We start from the raw sequence: 20,364 nt of genomic DNA, 5'->3' as shown, positions 1-20,364 counted from the left end.
ACCTACATCTCTGAAATACATCACCGATAGTGTTGGCGCCTTCCTGTGCTCCACAGTATCACAGCCCAAAGGGTCTTGACCGCAGGTTTAGCACGTAACGAAGCAGAGGCAGCAATGGTGGCCTGTAGCGTAGTGGTTAAGGTAAATGACTGGGACTCGCAAGGTCGGTGGTTCGATCCCCGGTGTAGCCGCAATAAGATCCGTACACCTTGAGCAAGGTCCTTAAAACCCTGCATTGATCCGGGGGTGGATTGTCTCCTGCTTAGTCTAATCAACTGTACGTCGCTCTGGATAAGAGCATCTGCCAAATGCCAATAATGTAATGCAATGTGAAAAGCACCAGCCCTCCCACCCACTCTGCCCTGCACAAATTTAACGGCAGGTTCACTGGAGTTAATTCACCCTGCACCCTCCGTACGCATGCCTGAGCAACACCCCACCCACGTGAAAACAGAACCGCTTGGGTAAATACATACTTTCATACACACGGGCCACGAATGGACTAGGGACAGGTCTGCATGATTCTTAATGGATCCTTACCAGGGTTGTTGCTTCTGAGACTTTACTGCCTTACATTCGTTGACACCCATAAAACTGCCTTACGTTCGTTCAAACCCTCAGACTGACCAGCATTCGAGGTTGACCAGCAAACACGGTCTGACCCTTAACCTAGTCGTGATTTTGGCATGTTTCAACACATTTGCTAAACGGAACGGCTACATCCGAAATGGTGAAACTTTCCCTGCGAACAGGTCATGCCTTGAACAAACCAATCTAAAGCACAGCACCACAAGAACAGTAACACATTTTTTTTTTTTTTTTTTTACATCTTACCAAAAAAAACTTTAGTGCAGGAATTAACGTAGTGACTGACAGTAACAGCAGAGACGTTCGAGGGCACCAGCGAACTGGGCGCCTGGGAACTCCCGTCAGTGTGAAAGACCCAGGGCCGTTAGGTATGCGTGGCTGAGCAAGCCGGGGAAGAACCTGCTGCCCGGCCTTCAGCTCACTTCACGCTTAACAAAAAACGAACGAAAAGAAACAGGGAAAACCCGAAGAAAGCAGAGAACGGAACATCGCAATGGTGGGAGAGCGAGAGATCATGTGCTCACGGGGTCATGCGCCGGGAACACCTGCTCCTTTCCGAGGCCCACAACACCTGCAGAGGCAAGGGGAGGCCGGGCCCCAGCGCTGAGAGCACATGCGTGTAACGGGCAGTATCAGACTACAAGCATGTACCGTCCGGGACAGAATGTTCTCAGAGCGGTAACCAACCCTCCTCCTGAAGATCCACCGTCCTGTAGGTTTTCACTCCCACCCTGACAAAGCGCACCTCATTCGGCAGCTAGAGCTTTTGTGGAGCTGCTAATTCGTTTAGAGTCAGGTGTGCCAAATTAGGGTTGAAATAGGGGCGGCCTGTAGCGTAGTGGTTAAGGTAAATGCCTGGGACACGCAAGATCGGTGGTTCTAATCCCCGGTGTAGCCACAATAAGATCCGCACAGCCGTTGGGCCCTTGAGCAAGGCCCTTAACCCTGCATTGCTCCAGGGGAGGATTGTCTCCTGCTTAGTCTAATCAAGTGTACGTCACTCTGGATAAGAGCGTCTGCCAAATGCCAATAATGTAATGTAATGAAATGAAAACCTACAGGATGGTAGATTGCCAGGAACAGGTTTGGTTACCACTGTTCCTAGGTAATATTGTACACTGCAAAAAACAATAATACTTATCTCTTATATCTTAATCTCATACTTACACTTAAAAACAATTTTAAAAAAAAATTAAAATCTAATTTATTCTATTTTTGCTGAGTACAAAAAAAATGTTGCCAATGACGTAAGATATTCAACATATGCCAATGCAATAAGAAAATGTAACTGTCAAGCAAGCAGTAACTAAAAAACTAATATTTTCTACTTGAGAGACTCATTATATGACTAAAACAAGACAGATATGCAGTGTAGATTTAATTTACTTTAACTTGAGACAGACACATTAACACACACCAATGTGCACACAAATGCTGACAAACACACACACACAAACCAGTCACCTTTTAAAGGGCATATATAAAAAGCGCTTTTATTTTGACACCCCTCATTATTTTTCACCATCTTCTGTTAATTATCTGCAGTTGATGGCTGTCTCTCAGAGAAGCACCTCCATTTAGCAGTTTTTTGCAGGTTTTTTTTTTTTAGTTTGAGCGTTGTGGTCGGTCTTGTATGAAAAGATAAACGTGTGAATTCCCAGGACACGTCTGAGTGAGCACACGTTAACTGTGACTTGTGTGCATGACAGTTTGCATTCAGTTGTAATGTACTTTCTGTTCTCTCTATATGTCTCTATGTCTCTATACCTATATCTCTGATTCATCCTGTGAAATCTGACGGTGCTACCATACATCGCGCTGGGAATTCACCGCAGATAAGGAGTGACAGGGATTGTGTAGTTAGATCAGTAAAAGAGACTAGCCCTTTGAAAAGCAGGTTGTTTTTTATTTTATTTATTATTTTTATTTTGCACTGTTACCAATAGTTTTCATTACAACAGCATTGGAATGACATTCCATGCTGGGATACAGGAGGCCCTGTATTGCATTACTCAAAGCAAACCGATGCCCACTATTTTCCACACTCAAAAAAATGCAGAGATGTCAATGCAGAGACCGGGCAAATCCCATGGACCCAGGACCTGCACGTTCAAATCCCAAGTAGAGGGGGGCACTGCTGCTGGATCTAAAGGCATCCGTTTACTCAATTGTTGAGGCAATTGTTTTGGATTCAAATACTTTTCTGTGCCTGATTGACACTGGTACAACTGAGCTAAGATGACCAGAAGTTTGCACTTTCTGAGAGTATTTCATAGGCTCCAATCATCAGACAAGCCAAGTAAAGCACAGAAAATTATTTGAATCCAAATCGATGACCCAGGTCTTATCACCGTTGCCTCAGAATCCCCATTCATTTACAAGCTGCTCTAACTGAACTAAGCACACAAATCCAACAATTTGCATATGCAGCACTCCTTGATGAATACTTTTATTTTCTTGTTTGTTTTAATTATGCTGCTGATGTTTATACAGTATATAAAGTAAATAAGGGGTGGCACTACAGTACAAGGGTTAGGGGACTGGGCTTTTAACACCACAGCTTTGATTATCAGCTGGGGCAGAACTGCTGTACCCATGATGAAAACTTAAACTGAATTATCGCAGTAAAATTATCCAGGGGTATAAATAGATGGTATGCAAAAAATGTACCCTGCTGAATATGTACAACAGTACCATGCAGAAATGTAATATAATAGATGATACAGAGCAACATACATTGGAGATAAGAATGATGGGAAAAAAACCCATTAAGTTCATTTGAAATTCAAGATTACAATTAAGATGATGTTCAGGTCCTTACAGCTGGTAGGGAATGACTCAGGATTATTTGCTTTATGTAGCTGGCTGTAATATCAAACCAATATTTTGCATTTGTCCGAAATAACATCTCAGATTTGACATTACGGTGCTTTTGCTATGAGTCACTGGTAATAATATGATACATACGGATGGGAGGGGCTCTTCAGACTGTTCTTATCATTGTGCTGGAGTAGGGTATTAAAGAGATGACCACAACATTAGCACGACTATTTAGCATGTTGATTCCCCATTTTTGGAATGTGCTCCATCCATTGTTGACCTCAGAAAGCCTATTAAGATGTAGCCTAATGTCCTATTATAAAAACAACAGCTAAAATATGTATAAGAATTTCATAGAATTTAATTTCTTTTGCTTCAAACTGAAATTGAAATTCTGCCTCTTCTTTGGTGCCTCACCTCAAATTCAATTCAAATTCAGGAATTAAAGTACAAGTACAAAGAACAAAGTACAATACAATTCTGAATGTTGCACAAAACCAATGTGCACTTTTACAATCATTGTTTAATTTGTTAGACTATACCTCTGCACCTCAGTTATAGCCTACTAAAAATACTACTAGGTTTAGATTTGCTACCCTTATATTTATTAACATTTATAACATCTATATGTGAAATAACTGGTCTAAATGTCCATTAACTAATAATAAAAAGTGCATAAAAAAAAGTCAAACAACCTCCTTGCATTGTTATATTTAATTTTTTTTGTCAAAAACGCTTACATGATTAAGTTAATAAAGTCATTGCAAGGCAAAAAATGACGCCTCTGTCCCTAAATACAAGTCATTTCAGAAAACATATCGGATTTCGGTAACTAATTTTTGCGACATGATGTAAATTTGCTGCAATACTCGTTAACGGAAATGAGGCAAGCCAGGCGCGCACACGAAGGGACAACACGTACCCGAATCCCCCAAACCTGCACCTGGCAGACGCTTACGATAAGGACAAAACGAGCGCTGGCTCGCTCAGAAACGATCTTTTCACCATATGACTGATGCTGCGTCACCCTTTCTCCTTCTAGGGATGTGCAACTGTCAGGACCTGCAGAGCTAACGCCCACGAATGCTCACAGAGCTCGTTTTAAAGGTTCACAATTTTATCTAAAACTTTATTTTATTATGAAGCACTCTATGGCCCTACGACACAAAAAGTCTCAGTTTCTACTGCTAGCCTGCAGCTTGTGTCACCACGGTAACGCAGAGACTTGAATAACTATACTAGCCCAAAAAATGTTCTGGCATCTTCCTTCCCCCCCCCATTTCATTTATTACCATCATTCTTTTAGTTGCTTCACCAATATATGCATTTTCCAGTAATATTGCCTTTTTAATCTATAAAGCACCTTTTAATTTTGTATGTAAAGCATTCCTATGATTATTATTATTATTATTATTATTATTATTATTATTATTATTGTTATTGTAATTACTATTGTTATTATTATTAGTAGTAGTATTGTTATTATTAGTAGTAGTATAATGATGCTGATGATGATGATGATGATTATTATAATTATTATTATTATTATAATTATTATAATAATAATGATAATGATGATGATGATGATGATTATTATTATTATTATTATTATTATTATTATTATTATTATTTGTTGTATGAATGGAGTCCGTGCCTTACAAAATTGCACTGACTACTGTAAAATGTGACTTCATTTTTCCTGTAAATACAGAGAACTCATTGTAAATCACTACAAGATAGGACACAAAGACTGCCATAGTGTTTACCATAAGACTAGGCCATAGACAAAAGGACACACACATACAGATGCACACACTCGCACGCACATACACACACAAAGACAGGCACACACACACACACACACACACAGACACTCACATTCATACGCACACACACACACACACACACAGAAACTGTATTTGCAGAGTAACGGCACTCTCTTATGTCAGAGTGCAGTCTCCATGTACGCAACACTGTGAAAGTGACAATGCAGGATTTTGAAACCGCTGTATTACATTTTCTCTCTTTGTGTTCAGGTTCATTTACTATCACTATCAAACAGAGCATTTCTGCACTGCTGACAAAACGTCTTATTGAGATCTTATTGTGACTACACTGGGAAGTGAACCGCCGCCCTTGTGGGTGCCAGTCATGTACCTTAACCACTAAGCTACAGCCGCCCTACTGTGCTACAGGCTGCCCTAACAAAGGGTGATGTTGTCATAGTGTTGCCAAGGGAAATAAAAATTTAAAAATTACATTTAAAAAAAAGATCCTCAAACTTTCAGTGTGAAAGTACTTAAGTCTTGTAATGACAGTTAAAATGCTATTTATTTAGCTCAGGTAGAAAATATTAGCTTATTTTAAATTACTTCTGAAATTGTCCCATTGGCAAATCTTGAAATGAGACAAACTGTTTCAACTCGAGCTGACGTGGAACTTAACAGTTACTCCGAATACACTTCAGTTTGAATACTGAGGGGGTCGAAACGCACAGACCCTCATTTCTGGTGAACTACTGACCGGTATGGCCTATATCCCAGGCACAACATGTAATCCACATCTTAATATTAAATCATTTTTTTCACCATCATGCTATATTATTAAGGGTCATTTGGCTTGTTTAATAATATTGTGGAGGTTGTAACCCCCCCCCCCCATAAATTAGGCCCTTTGACTGGCCACTGAAAAGAAAAGTAACAGCATTCCTCTCCTGAAGTTAGTAAGTTTACATCAGGGGAACCAATTAATAAAATTAATAAAATAAATCCTTAAGGCTGCAGGCCATCATGATTGTCAGAGTGACTGCACTGAGTAATGTCAGCTTTCCCCATTAACAGAGCGGGTCACTGTGCAAGGACTACAAGGGCATACAACCACTTGGATAGCTCTGTCTGCTGGAACCGTGACTGTTACTTTAATGTGACTTTAATATGGGGGGGGGGGGGGGGGGGGATGCAGTGTCACGTTCATTACAGCAGCGCTGCAGATTTCTCTCCTTCTATCCTTTCGTAAGTCTGACACCTCCGCCCCCCCCAAAAAATTTGACACGGTCTGCAGCTGCATCAGGGGTGCACCAGCCCATGTGTCTCTGGAGGGGGGCGGGGTGGGGTAATTAGTCATAGTTTCATTTAAGCATAAAATGCTGAATAACTGCATGGTTATCAAAACTGAACGCATCACCGGGGGGTGGGGGGGGGTGGTGTGGGGATTATTGAAAATGGCAAACGGAGCACCCAAAAAAAGGCGAGAAAAAGTACTCAATAGAGCCTCTTGGACTCGGCAGCCCCAACTGCAGAAAAAAGCTCTAAAGCAGGGATACTGAACTCTGGTTTCATTCCTCCCCTCCAATCAGGGACTGATATAAACCTGATCCACCAGGTGAGTGTGATATCTGGTCAATCTGTGACGTTATTGGACTATGGACTATCAGGCAGAAGAGAAAGGCAGCAGCACTGCTAACCTTTAGGTCCGGATTTGAGTATTCCTGCTTTAAACCAAAGAACAACTTTTTTTTAATTCCCATTCACTTATATATATTTCCATTCTGTTCCATTCATTCTCCATAAAATAACATAGTTACTCCCAGCTTTCTGTTGCTCTGACTGCATTCTATGTGTCCCAGTATACAAATAATCCACTATTATCATGTGCAATGTGGTTTTACAGACAACTCTGAAAGCTTAAAGATTCCACAGACTGCCATTTTTTTTACTATCAAATATATATACGGGTTGTATTTCCTGCACGAATATGGATATGTATGTAAATGCCCTCAAATTAAAGCTGGAAGTCCGCACATTAATAACCCCATATCCATTGTTTAATTTTAAATCCAATGTGCTGTAGTGCACAGCCAGAAAATGTCTTCATCTTCAAATATAATAATTCATTAACTCTTTAAAAGGTCCAGCAAAGCAATACTGGCTGAAAGCACTCAATGATGAGCTTACGGATCACTAAGGCCCAAAGATTTTCTGCAGGTCAAACCCACCCACCATCTTGACTTCCAAGAAACTGGTCTCAGAGGTAACAGTCAGGTATGCAAATATTAAAGGCCTCAGACACCTGGCTTCATCCGTCATGCTGAGAAAAAAAAAAGCAGTGTCATCCCTTTTGCGTGTAGTGCTGGCGAGATATTACTGCTCAGATGTAAATCTGGCCACTGACTTTTCGTTTCTCAGTCACGCAAAGAGATCACTTCGGTCCACCACACCCCTATACTACCAAGGTGCCGAGTCACACAAGCCTCAGAAAATAAATCCAGAGAAAGACTGTTCCTTAGCTACCACACACTTATATTTAAAAGTCTTTAACAGAGTTTGAGTTTTTAACAGTCTGGGTCTTTCACATTTGTCAAAGGGTGTGCCTCAAGGGTCTATACTGGGTCCAGTGTTGTTAACCACTTACTAATTATTACTGGGGACAAATATGATACACCCATATCTGTTTTACATCCATATCTGTTCATGAGGGGACAGCCTGTAGCCTAGTGGCTAAGGTACATGACTAGGACCCAGAAGGTTGATGGTTCAAGCCCCGGTGTAGCCACAATAATCTATTCAACAAAAGTTGCTTAATGTAACTGTAATGTAATGTTTATTCATAAAGTCCTCCTTCATAAATGACCCTTTTAACTCACTTCATTTTTAGGGAAGTGATGTAAAAGATATGATATGCCTTATCACACACCCTCCCAAGACTGTCTAGTTTTTCAAGTTCCTGAAATTTTCGTAAGAATGCTTTAAAATGCTATGCCCCTCAAACCCTGAATGTTTTACATAAGGAACTGAAACTCTGTTTTAACTTTTGGTCATTGTAAGTCTCTGATCTCAACCTTATAGTAGTTACAACTGAGTGTAATTATTTGTAGAAATTATTTTGAATTGTGCTTATTATTTTGAAATTATAACTTTTATCATTTAAGGTATTAAATGTTTTTAACTCAAAATGCCAGCAGTCTGATGGCTGCTGAACAGTAATGCTCCCCATTGTTTTACGGTGTAGGTTGCACTGAAAATGAATCTGTTTCAACATGGAAGCAGTAGGTAGCTATGTTCAAATGTCTAACACCCACACCTCTCAACCAGTAGTCCTCTGGCAAGAAAAAAAGCCTTTGGATATTAGACCAGTACTAATAATGACATAATTTTAACTGTAAAACTTCCCCTAAAAATACAATAATAATAATCAGATTAATTATGCTTCAGAACACCCCTGCAGGACAAGTACAAGAATAGACAGGTCTATAAAAGAATTAAAATAATTAAGATCTGTTTTTTTATGACTGCAGAAAAAATGTATTTGTCTCCTATTATAACAATGGACCTTAAAAATCAAACACCAACTCCATGCGTTTAGGCCTTTGCATGTTGGGCTTCACATGTTGTATAGTGAAGAGTGGCTTGGCGGTGGATCAGGTCGGACCAGGAACCCCGGACACCCCATACACCACTGCAGTACCGCCCTGGCTTTGAGTCACAGCCGGGGCCGACATGCCCCATACGCCAGTCGCACAACATTGGGCAACGTACGGGCGGAGAGAAGTAAACAAAACAGCCCAGCCATCGCCCCACTCAGAAGCAGTGAAAACACAGATATTATGTGTCGCTGACTCTGAAAGGCCTGGGTTTTCAGTTCTGTTCTCCGTGTGAAAGAGAAGAAAGTCATGAGAAAGGTCAGATTCACTGAGGCCAGTCAGACGCGAGTCCCCATACAGGGAGAGGCACTGACAGATACCGCTCCACCTCCATGTGAAACTGGAAAAGAAGATACCAAGGCTCTGCGGAGCGTCACCATTAGCATCCGAGCCTTCACCTGTAAATTGACGTGTGATAAAAAAAAGGTTTGGGAGCTATTTCTACTAATTGGGATGCATTAATGTGCTCCTAAATTATTCAACTTAAGAGATGCGATTAGACCAAGCAGGGCACAATCCCCCCTGGAGCTTAGCCACTAGACGACAGGCTCCAAAATGAATGTCACTGAGACCCACATTTTGGAGAGCAGGCTGCAGGGTGTGACTACTGGACAAACAGGTTCCCTCCTGGGGGGGGGGGGGGGGGGACCGGATTCTTCAGTTACACCTGGGCATGCAAAAATGGAGTATCAGAGAGAGACTGGACACTGCGTCAGCCCAGGGTTTAGTGCAGTTCGCTGGTGAAACACCCAAAAAATCACTGTCTGTGAAAAGGGAGCCTGTGTATTTGCTGCAGGTTTCCCACATAAATGACAACACAGACTAGTCTGACAATACAATGACAAAACAGTTACTGTGCTAATCTCCATTTCCAGTCATACAGTACTGTATACTGTGGTGCGCTGCGAGAGACATATCCGGCAATCAAACTAATCTCTGTCGTTTTTTTCACCGACACAGATCTGTTTCGGGACGGAAGGTCCCTGGTCTCCACGGGAACCGATGGTCTGCTGGTTCTGAGCAGACCGTTGCCGGTTCAGCAACTGAAAGGCTGAAGCAGCTGAGCTCAGGTGGCCTGAGGACAGGGCCAGAGATCCGCAGCGTCTGCGCCTGGCGTTTTCGCTATGACTCCGCTCTCGCCTCTCGGCTCTAAAACCAGCGGCAACCGAGAAACTAACCTGAGACTAACTCTTTTAGAAAGTTGTACTTTCAAGACTTGGAACATACAATTATATATATATATATATATACATATATATATATGCATTTGTTTTAGATATTCTAAAGTTCACACTGAAATTCAGAGCCCTGGCAGCCCCCTTGGCAGAGCAGAACACAGAGTGATAGCAGCTTATGCAGAAGCCAAGGCCAAGGATACTACCATGCTGACCCACAGCGGGTTCAGTATTGCATTGTCCTCCCTGTTACATAACAAGGACTGAAAATGCCAAACCCTTACTAGTGAGAATACTTACACTACTTGACACTTTCCTTGCGACAATGAAATGGCAGAAAGTGGCACTTTCAAAGCATGCTTTCGTTCATTCGCACAGTAGATGCAGAGACGGATAAAAAGTCATCGTTGGCACATAATTCGGTTCTGTTCCACTTTTGCGCTGTTGCACGGGTTATGCATATTAAGGCACAGATTGACGTATGAGATAAAACAAGCATGCAGTTCATAAAAATGAATAATCTGAAAGCCCAACAGACAGTAGAAAGACAGACCACAGTGGACCTTTTTCACAGTGAAGTGAACTCTATGGTACGTTGTCAGTGCTGTGACGGAGATTACTTTGATGTGTTCTGCTTTCTGCTGGTTTCTTTTCCATTACAGGAAATTGAGGGCAAGAGCTCAATGTCCAATGTCCTGTCAGGTCTGTTTTTGTTCTTTTAATATATTACTCACAAACATGCAAGCTGTTCATCCTTTGGCCCATGTCATACTGCACCATAACCAATTAACAGGAACATACAGTATGTTTCTATGTTATGGCCAGGGCATACATTGTCCGGTTTTGACAATTATAATTGAATGACATATCATCTTCAAGTCAACCTCTTCCATGGAATCCCTCATTAGAAAGTCACAGTATTCGCTGTAGATAAGGCAGGCGTTTGATCTGGTCACCTTCTGCATCACTGACACAGTCACTCAGCACTACTGTATGTCCTTGTAGACATGGCACTGGTGGTGACAGTGAGCCCAACTGTGATCAGATATGTTTACTTTGCAGGCTGCACCAGATCACCAGCGCTTTGGATAAAGGCGCTATATAAATGCCAACCATTTACCATTTACCATTTACCAGATCCAACCCCTGAATGCACACATGAAAAGTGCTTTGGTCACAGACTTACCTATGTGTTACATAAATCATGGCTTTCTCTGTTCACGCAAGGCCAAAAAACGGCCACAAGTTGTGTCCTGATTTAACTTTATAATATGTAATATTGTCATTTAAATTGAAAGAGTTCAATGGGAAAATAAAAATGAAAGTGCATTAGCAGTCTCAATAGATTTTGTTAATGTAACATGCCTGGCCATCAGGACAGCTGAGAGTGCCATCACGCCTTCATCTCCGGTGTGCAGCTAGCAGCCCAGAACAGCTGCACAGTGTTGCACTGCATGCTGGGATGTTGGCAGCACCCCGTTACCTGCGTGTGGCTGTTTTGCGCAGCGTAAGAATGGGCAGTACTGTGCTCTCAGGCCTCCATCTTGTTTCAGAGCGCACGGCGGTCGCCGCCACGTCAGGCCCCGGTGGAGTAACCGGGCCGGGCCGGAGCCGAGCGGTCGTACCTGCAGCAGCGGAGTGGCGCTGTCGTGGATGGAGAGAATGTGGGTGATGTTGTTTCTGGCCAGCTGTTCCCTGTCCCGTGCATCTGTGAAATGGGGGGGGGAGACAGCAGCGAAATAAACAAAATCAGAACATTCTGGCTGACCAATCAGGAAGGCCGCTTGTGTCCGTCAGACAGATTTGAGGCGATTTTTTTCTCCATGAAACCCCAGCCCTTCACCTCAGAATTTGCCCAGCCCTGGGACACACAAACAGCTTTTCTCATTTTCAACTGAAAGAAAAAACCGGAAAGCCAATGTTTCTAAAACAGTCCAACACCTTGGCTGAAAAGCACCAAACAGCAAATGTTATAATCAAATTTTGTTCTTCAAAAGGAAGCCATAGGTTTTCTGCTTCGAACAGATGTATTTTTCTTTTGTTTTTTTTCAAGTTGTTCTGCAAACATCTGACGAGGGTGTGAATGCTAGCAGTGTGCGATATGTAGAACCTGCAGGATACTGTGCCAGTCTCCATAAACACACATACATGGAAATACATTTATTCAAATGATAAAACATTACCTAGCTGAAAAATGCCCTTTGAAGAGTAGGTTTGTAGGTATGTTTTTTTATTTATTTTCTAAGCCAGTGTTTTAGAACGCCATTGCTTTCAATGACCAGCAGGATTGTTATCATCTTTAGAAAGTTCAGTTAAGATTCTAACTACATATTTGTGACCATGTTCTGTAGACAAAGTCAACAGACCTGCAGTGTGGAGGACTGCAAACTCTACTATCAATGTAGATAAATATTTAAATACAACCAAAACAAACAACTATTTGCATTACATGAAAAAAAACCCCCATTTCTTATGAATTACATATTTTCTATTAAAATAATGTGGGACCCTTGAGATAATCTTCAGAAAGACGTGGCCTTTTATAGTCAAACTGTGCACTCAGCACTCAAACAGGGAGACTTTTTAATTGAAAGAGGAGGAATAAAGTTTTATCACAGTGAACTGTGCCTCTTGGGCCCTGCCGGGATTTCAGAGTTCAGACACTGCATTTATACTGCAGAAGCACTACGAAGGAGAAGAGAATTGAGGATTTGTGAGAGGGGGGAGATAGAGTGTAGCAATAAAACTGATAAATACACGCATTGAATAATAAGTGTGTTCTAAATCTGTCACATTAAAAGCATTTTACTTTCTTATTTTCCAGAGCTGCATTACTGCTATTATGCAAACCAATGGTTTTATGCTCCTTGTGAAAGACTGCAAAACCACCATCAAATAACAAAACCACAACTGAAGAAATAAAATGTCATTATTATATCAGTAAAATTAAAAATCAATGGGCGGCTATTTAATGTTTATTTCTTGTTGATGCCTACTGGCACAACAGCCATTTGCAGTTTAGTAATTTATTTAAGTCAAAAAATGATTAGATCCATAAAAAGCCTATGCTGTCTATAGAATAGATACAGGTAAATGATTGAGCCAATGACTGAATGCATATACGTATGCTGCATGTGTCTACAATTTATGATTCAGAACAGTTATTTCACAAGTAATTCGAAAACTGCACACCTAATATCACAGATGGTTTGCTTTACTTAATTTGGTTTGATATTGTCGCTATCATTGTCCGCCGGTTTGTTATTGCTCTTGCATTGTCAGTACAACAACATAGATAAGATAAAACGATGAAAACACATTGCTACGCAATATCTCCGCAATACAAAGTGCCAATCTATGCAGCCACTCTGGCATTACTTTGTGTTCAAGATCAAAACCAAACGGGTTTCAGGTCTGTTTTTTTTTTTTCTCCACCAAGCAGAACATTTCTGTTCCTCAAAATAATGTGTGATCATAAAAGCGGTTTATGAAATTATGACAAGGCACATCAAATCCTTTGATTCAGATACCCCAACCCCAACAGTGAAATAAATCAATGTTGTCCAAGGTTTCATATGAAATAATGGTTGTTTTAAACAATCTGGACATATATACTGCCAAAGACATTGGCATAAAACTATTTTTAAATACATTTTTAAATAAATAAATAAAATAAATCAATGAATTATAATTGAGAATGCTTACTCTAGTGGAACTACAGGGCAATACTAATGTTTTTTTTTTTTTTTTTAGGTTTTTTTAAGCGCTATACAAAATGAAGGTACTACTATTATTATTATAATTATTATTATTATTAATAACAATTAAACGTCTGAATCAGTCATGTGTTTTACTGTTGGAGTTAACCTTCACCACTTTAATAAGCTAATATTAATGCCCGCACCACCAATAAAGAAATGACAAAATTTCGAGAAACAAATATACAAATAATATCAGGATTAATAGAAATGCAACATGAGGGGTATTAATTCCTTACACAACCAATCCCGTATCTGAAATAGAGTTCATGAGATCATATGGTGTATGCATATTTGTCTGCTTGGTCCTGTGAACTAAAATGTTAAAATGTAAAAAATATATATATATATTATATATATATATAATATATATATAATTATATTAAAAATAATTTTTTTTGATTTTTTGATAAATGAAATGTTTTTTCTGCAGCTAAATTACTGACACGATTAAAGAAGTGGGCAGGGGAACGAGCGTGGTGCTAAAAACGAGAGGATTGAACAGAGGAGTCCAGCAGCAGGGGCTCAGCTGGCAGAGGTGAGGGTCCCAGAGGTGAGGTTTTTCGCCCCAGTCTCGAAACCTTCTCACTGCCTCTGGGGACATCCCAGGGCGGGGAGGTGGGGGCAGGAGGTGGGCTCAGCCCCTTCCCACACTCACGCACGCACGCAGAGAGAGTGCCCCTCTGTGGTTTCAGATTCCAACCCGCTCACGCCAAAACCAGCCCACTGCCATACGTCTGTTTGTCCCTCAACAAAAATCGGAATTGTTTTTTAACTTAATTAGTGGTGAAAGTGATTTCCCTCTCATTGGTCTTATACCCACTAAGGACTGACATACACGCACACGTTGTCTTGTACATTACATGAGCATATACTATCGTATACCAGACCTGGGTCAAATACGTAATTGTTTTGAATTCAAAAACTTCTCTAAGCTTTACTGAGCTTGTCTCCTGTACTGGAACCTATGAAATCCTCTCAAAAAGTGCAAACGCTCCCTGCCTCCTGGTCCTGTTTTTTGGCTCAATTGCACCAGGCAAGATCAATCGAGCACAGAAAAGTATTTGCACACAAAACAATTACGTAGATTATTTGACCCCAGTCTGTCATATGCTGCTTCAGCTCATTGAGCCCTACGGTACAGAGGCACCCCTTGCTCTGGGCACCTGCAGCTCCGTTAGAAAGGGCAAGGATGATGCAATAAAACGCTCTCATTGCTCCTTAACAAGAGACGGGGCAAAGCAAACTAAAAATAATGATGAGAGATCATGAGTCAGTTGGCAGTGTCTGATTGGATGACAAGACGCCACTTGCTTTCCGCACAGACCAATTCATTCTGAAACCAGCGCTAATACTAACGGTGTGTTTAAAGCAACATTCCTCCCTCTTTCTCCCTCTCTCTTTCTCTCTCCCTCTCTCCCCCTCTCTCCTTCTCTCTCCCTCTCTCTCACCCCCTCTCTCCCTCTTTCCCTCTTCCTCTCTCTCTCTCCCCCTCTCTCGCTCCCTCTCTCTCTCCCTCTCCCTCTCTCTCCTTCTCTCCTCTCTCCCTCCCTCTCTCCCTTTCTCTCTCTCCCTCTCCCTCCCTCTCTCTCATGCCTTGGGGAAATAAATAAGGCTCCACTCCACATTTTCCATCACTCTAAATATCACACAGCATGTTGACATCCCTTCTACCTATCAATCTATCTACATATCTGTCTGTCTGTCTATGTATTTATGTATCTAATTATCTATTAACTATCAATCTATCCTCACCACCCCCTGTCCACTTCTGCTCCAGGGAAGTACTATATGGGAGGGTCTTTCTCTCAATCTCTCCCTCCCCCCTCCCCCTCTCTCTCTCTCTCTCTCTCTGGGCTGTGGCTCTAACAGGGCTGGACTGTGAGCCAGGTCACAGATAGCCCTATTGAAACTGGAGGGCAGGCCAGCATTTCCCCCAAGCTTCGCCTTAGAGGGGAACTGAAACACATACACTCACCAAGCACTTTACTTTATCACACCTACTTATTCATGCGATGATCTAATCAGCCAATTGTGTGGCAGCAGTGCAATGCATACAATCATGCAGATACAGGTCAGGAGCTTTGGTTAATGTTCACATCAACCGTCAGAATAGGGGGGAAAATGTGATTTAAGTGACTTTGACCGTGGAACGATTGTTGGTGGCAGTCAGGGTGGTTTGAGTATCTCAAACCACTGATCTGATCTCCTGGGATTTTCACGCACAGTAGTCTCTAGAGTTTGCAATGAATGGTGCAAAAAACAAACCAAAAATCCAGCGAGCAGCAGTTCTGCAGACGGAAACGCCTTGTTAATGAGTGACGTCAGAGGAGAATGGCCAGACTGGTCAAAGCTGACGGGAAGGTGACAGTAACGCAAATAAGCACGCATCACAACAGTGGTATGCAGAAGAGCATTTCTGAACACACAACGCATCATAACTGCAAGTGGATAGGCTACAGCAGTAGAAGTCTCAAAAATAAATCTAAAAAATACCTAATAAAGTGCTCATGAGCGTACATCAACTCTTATCATCTATCATTAAACACACAGTCTAACCAGCCATCATTAAACACACAGTCTAACGCGGTCTCTATAGCACTGCATTCATTAAACACACGGTCAAACACAGTCTGTATAGGCCTGTGTTCATTAAACACGCGGTCTAACGTGGTCTGTGTAGCACTGCATTCATTAAACACACGGTCTAACCAGCCATCATTAAACACATGGTCTAACCAGCCATCATTAAACACATGGTCTAACTGACCATCATTAAACACACAGTCTAACCGACCATCATTAAACACACGGTCTAACCAGCCATCATTAAACACATGGTTTAACCAGCCATCATTAAACACATGGTCTAACCAGCCATCATTAAACACATGGTCTAACCAGCCATCATTAAACACATGGTCTAACCAGCCATCATTAAACACATGGTCTAACCAGCCATCATTAAACACATGGTCTAACCAGCCATCATTAAACACATGGTCTAACCAGCCATCATTAAACACATGGTCTAACCAGCCATCATTAAACACATGGTTTAACCAGCCATCATTAAACACATGGTCTAACCAGCCATCATTAAACACATGGTCTAACCAGCCATCATTAAACACATGGTCTAACCAGCCATCATTAAACACATGGTCTAACCAGCCATCATTAAACACATGGTCTAACCAGCCATCATTAAACACATGGTCTAACCAGCCATCATTAAACACATGGTCTAACCAGCCATCATTAAACACACGGTCTAACCAGCCATCATTAAACACATGGTCTAACCAGCCATCATTAAACACACGGTCTGACCAGCGCACAGCACCGCACTCTGTCTGTCTCAAAGGGAGAGAGGGAAGCAGGCCTACCTTTAAAGTTCCCCAGGTATAAATCCGGCAGGACCTGCAACAAGCAACCAACAAGAGATTAACTGATGTTTGGTCATGGTTTTTACGTGCATGCGTTTGCAACTGCCCTGAGTACTGCATTTCAGTCAGCGGTCACATTCACCAGAGCGTTACCACCGTCTAAAATATTCATTTCATTATTATCCTTTAAAATAATGGCATTTATATAGCGCCCTTTATCCAAAGCGCTGTACAATTGATGCTTCTCCATTCACCCATTCATACACACACTCACACACCAACGGGGATTGGCTGCCATGCAAGGCGCCAACCAGCTCGTCAGGAGCATTTGGGGGTTAGGTGTCTTGCTCAGGGACACTTTGACACAGCCCAGGCGGGGGATCGAACCGGCAACCCTCCGACTGCCCTCCGACTGCTCTTACAGCCATGTCGCCCCCCAAAAAAGATCTAAATAGCTGTGAATATTACTACTAAATTATTGCTTTAACCTCCTAAGACCCGCACTCTTTTTTGGTATGCATTTTTAATTTCTCTTTGCTATTTGGGCTTATTGGGACCTGATAAGTATAAAAACTAAGCATCATCTTTTGACATGATGTAGTTTTTGAGAAAAATGATGTCCACATATGTGGACTCTCGGTCTTAAGAATTAAGTATTATGGTTGTACAGCCCAAAATGTGGAGTCCACGCATGTGTAGGCCAGGTCTTAGGAGGTTAACGCAGATACAATGGCCGTGACAATGACCCATGCAGGCGGAGAGAGCGGTTATATTTAACCCCACGGACACATGGCACAAAGCCCCAGGGCTAAATTTGACCACTGACGAATGACGAATGGCACAGTGTGTGAGCAAGAGTGGGGGGAAGCTAGCAGCACGCACAGTCAGAACTCGACATTCTCCGCTGCCGGTCTCTGGCTCATTTGGCAAGAGATCCCGATTAGAGCAAATGAACTTCCGCTCACTTGAAAAAAAAATTCCGCTTATCTGGATTTAACACTCATTTAAAACTCACTGGGAGTGGGAATGCGTCCTAACTCGGCGCGATAATGCCCCGGGAGAATGAGGGCCGATTTTAATCTACAGTAGTAGCCCACGTGACAGGAGCGTTTTCGTGCCAGAACGTGCAAGGTTCCACATGAAAATGAACGGCGATCACAAACAATCACCGCTCAGTCTTCTGGACCAACCCTTGAGCTGAAACATAATCCCAGAGGAATTCTTAATAATAAATTAAAATAATTAAAGATGAGCAAAATAAGAGCGGAAATTAAGAACTAATAACTTTGGGATCATTAAGAACCTCATAAAGCATCAAAACTTCATTTCATGGGAAACTTGAAGTGAAAATCACAAAATCACATTTTATACAGCGCGTGTGTGTAGGCGTGAGAATGTTTTGTTTGGCGGCGGGGGGGGGGGGGGGAGTCAGCGATGTAAAATTGCCGTCAGTGACAAATGACAGGTTGAAAAGAAAACTAAAAGAAAACCACCACTATGCACTATGAGAATGTTAGAATGCGGAAGCATAAGGTTTTTCTGTACCCTAAGATCTAATCTCCACTTGTACATTCTTGCACGATTTTTAAATTTTTTTAATTTAGTCATTTATTTAGCACTGCGTCCGGATAGGAGAAGCGCATTGGGAACTCATTTCATTTCCAGCGCTGAATAAAATACCGTAACTACTGTGTGCTGTGCTTGTTTTCTTATGTGCTTTGGAGAACATCGGTGTGGTATGCATACAGTGATCCTTTAGTCTATCACCCACAACATATAGCCGATGTGTGTGTGTGTGTGTGTGTGTGTGTGTGAGAGAGAGAGAGAGAGAGAGAGAGAGAGAGAGAGAGAGAGAGAGAGAGAGAGAGAGAGAGAGAGAGAGAGCGAGAGAGAGAGAGAGATTGCTGTTACATACTAGGCTTACAGTAGCAGGCATATGCAAAAATGTCATTCAAATTAAATTGGACGTGGCAATGTCAATATGCCCTAAATGAAGGGAAAGGCTAGGTTCAGGCAGCATCCAGCCTTTTATAGACCCTGGCTGCTTATTTCGACATACCTACAGACGTGTTTGTTGTAAAATGCACACGTCTTTTACAAGAGGAAGGCTGCATAAAAACAACACTATTTTTTGTTTTTTCTTCAGTATTTTATCTCGCAGAAATGCTCCGCACTGAGAAAAGTAAAATATAATTCACAAACTTAGCAAGCCACTAGCAGTTTACTATACGAACACGCACACAATTGACAGTCGAGATGCAAGCCTACCTTATTTATTCCGTTTCCCATTTGACCGAGGTTCGACAGGTAGGTGACGGTGAACTTTAACTTTCTGTTCCCTTGTCTAAACGCTTTGATATTGCATGCTAAGTACTACAACATTTGGTTATATTCACCTCCTTGGAGGTAGCTGTCAAGCTCCCGCTGACAAACCACCAGAAAGACAGTGCGTTCGTAAAGCATTCTGGGATGTGTAGTTTTTTCTAGCTGCCTGCATTCGAGTCGAGGGCTAGAAACACTACATTTACCAGATTTATGCTTCCACAAATACTTCATATTAAATACGCGTTTTGCTAGGATTGATGAAAAGACGGTGCTCGTCAATACAGGACTATTGCTCCCATCATTTTGCTGACTCTGCGCAATTCTGCCACCTCAGTGGAATGCTCCCAGAACTGTTGAGTTGAAATAGCACTGTATAAACCATGGGTTTCCCACAATACAGTGGTGTAGTACGCTGGTTATCAGTAAACAGTATCAGTTCTGCAGGCTAAAAAACACTGTTAATGAGAGAGGTCAGAGGAGAATGGCCAGACTGGTCGAAGCTAACAGGAAGGTGACAGTAACGCAAATAACCACGCATTACAACGTATGCAGAAGAGCATCGCTAATGTAACGTTACATTACATGTTACTGATGTTTTTGTACAATGCCACTCACGATGTGATTAATGTGATTAAACTCTCTTAGAGTAACTGTTGCATTCTTGGTCACCTCCTTGACCAAGTCCCTTCTTGCCCGGTTACTCCGTTTGGCTGGACGGGTAACTCTAGGAAGAGTCCTGGTGGTTCTGTAAGAACCCCCCAAATACACCAAGAGGTAGAAGTATCTGAGAGGTGAAGGAAATGTGTGTAGTCTGACCAATGCTACTGGAACAGGGTTAATTTAATTTTGTTCTCGTTTATCTGACTCCAAATGATAAGTTCAACAGCTCA

General features: G+C 41.8%; 1 protein-coding gene across 2 annotated transcripts in view; it reads right to left on the bottom strand.

Annotated features, from left to right (window-relative positions):
- Positions 1–19,577, bottom strand: part of LOC133127025 (dual specificity protein phosphatase 22-B-like) — a 27,756-nt gene extending 8,179 nt beyond the window's left edge. For both annotated transcript variants that reach the window (XM_061239616.1, XM_061239617.1), the window contains exons 1-3: positions 19,418–19,577; positions 17,150–17,183; positions 11,628–11,710 (exon numbers count right to left, since the gene is read on the bottom strand). In XM_061239616.1, coding sequence (XP_061095600.1) covers positions 11,628–11,710; positions 17,150–17,183; positions 19,418–19,438 — 138 coding nt within the window. In that variant the 5' untranslated portion in view covers positions 19,439–19,577. The remainder of the gene's footprint in view (positions 1–11,627; positions 11,711–17,149; positions 17,184–19,417) is intronic.
- Between the last annotated feature and the right edge of the window lie 787 nt (positions 19,578–20,364).

This window comes from Conger conger, chromosome 4 (genome assembly GCF_963514075.1).
Source record: "Conger conger chromosome 4, fConCon1.1, whole genome shotgun sequence".
Taxonomy (NCBI): Eukaryota; Metazoa; Chordata; class Actinopteri; order Anguilliformes; family Congridae; genus Conger; species Conger conger.
This window is presented reverse-complemented; position numbering and strand designations above follow the sequence as displayed.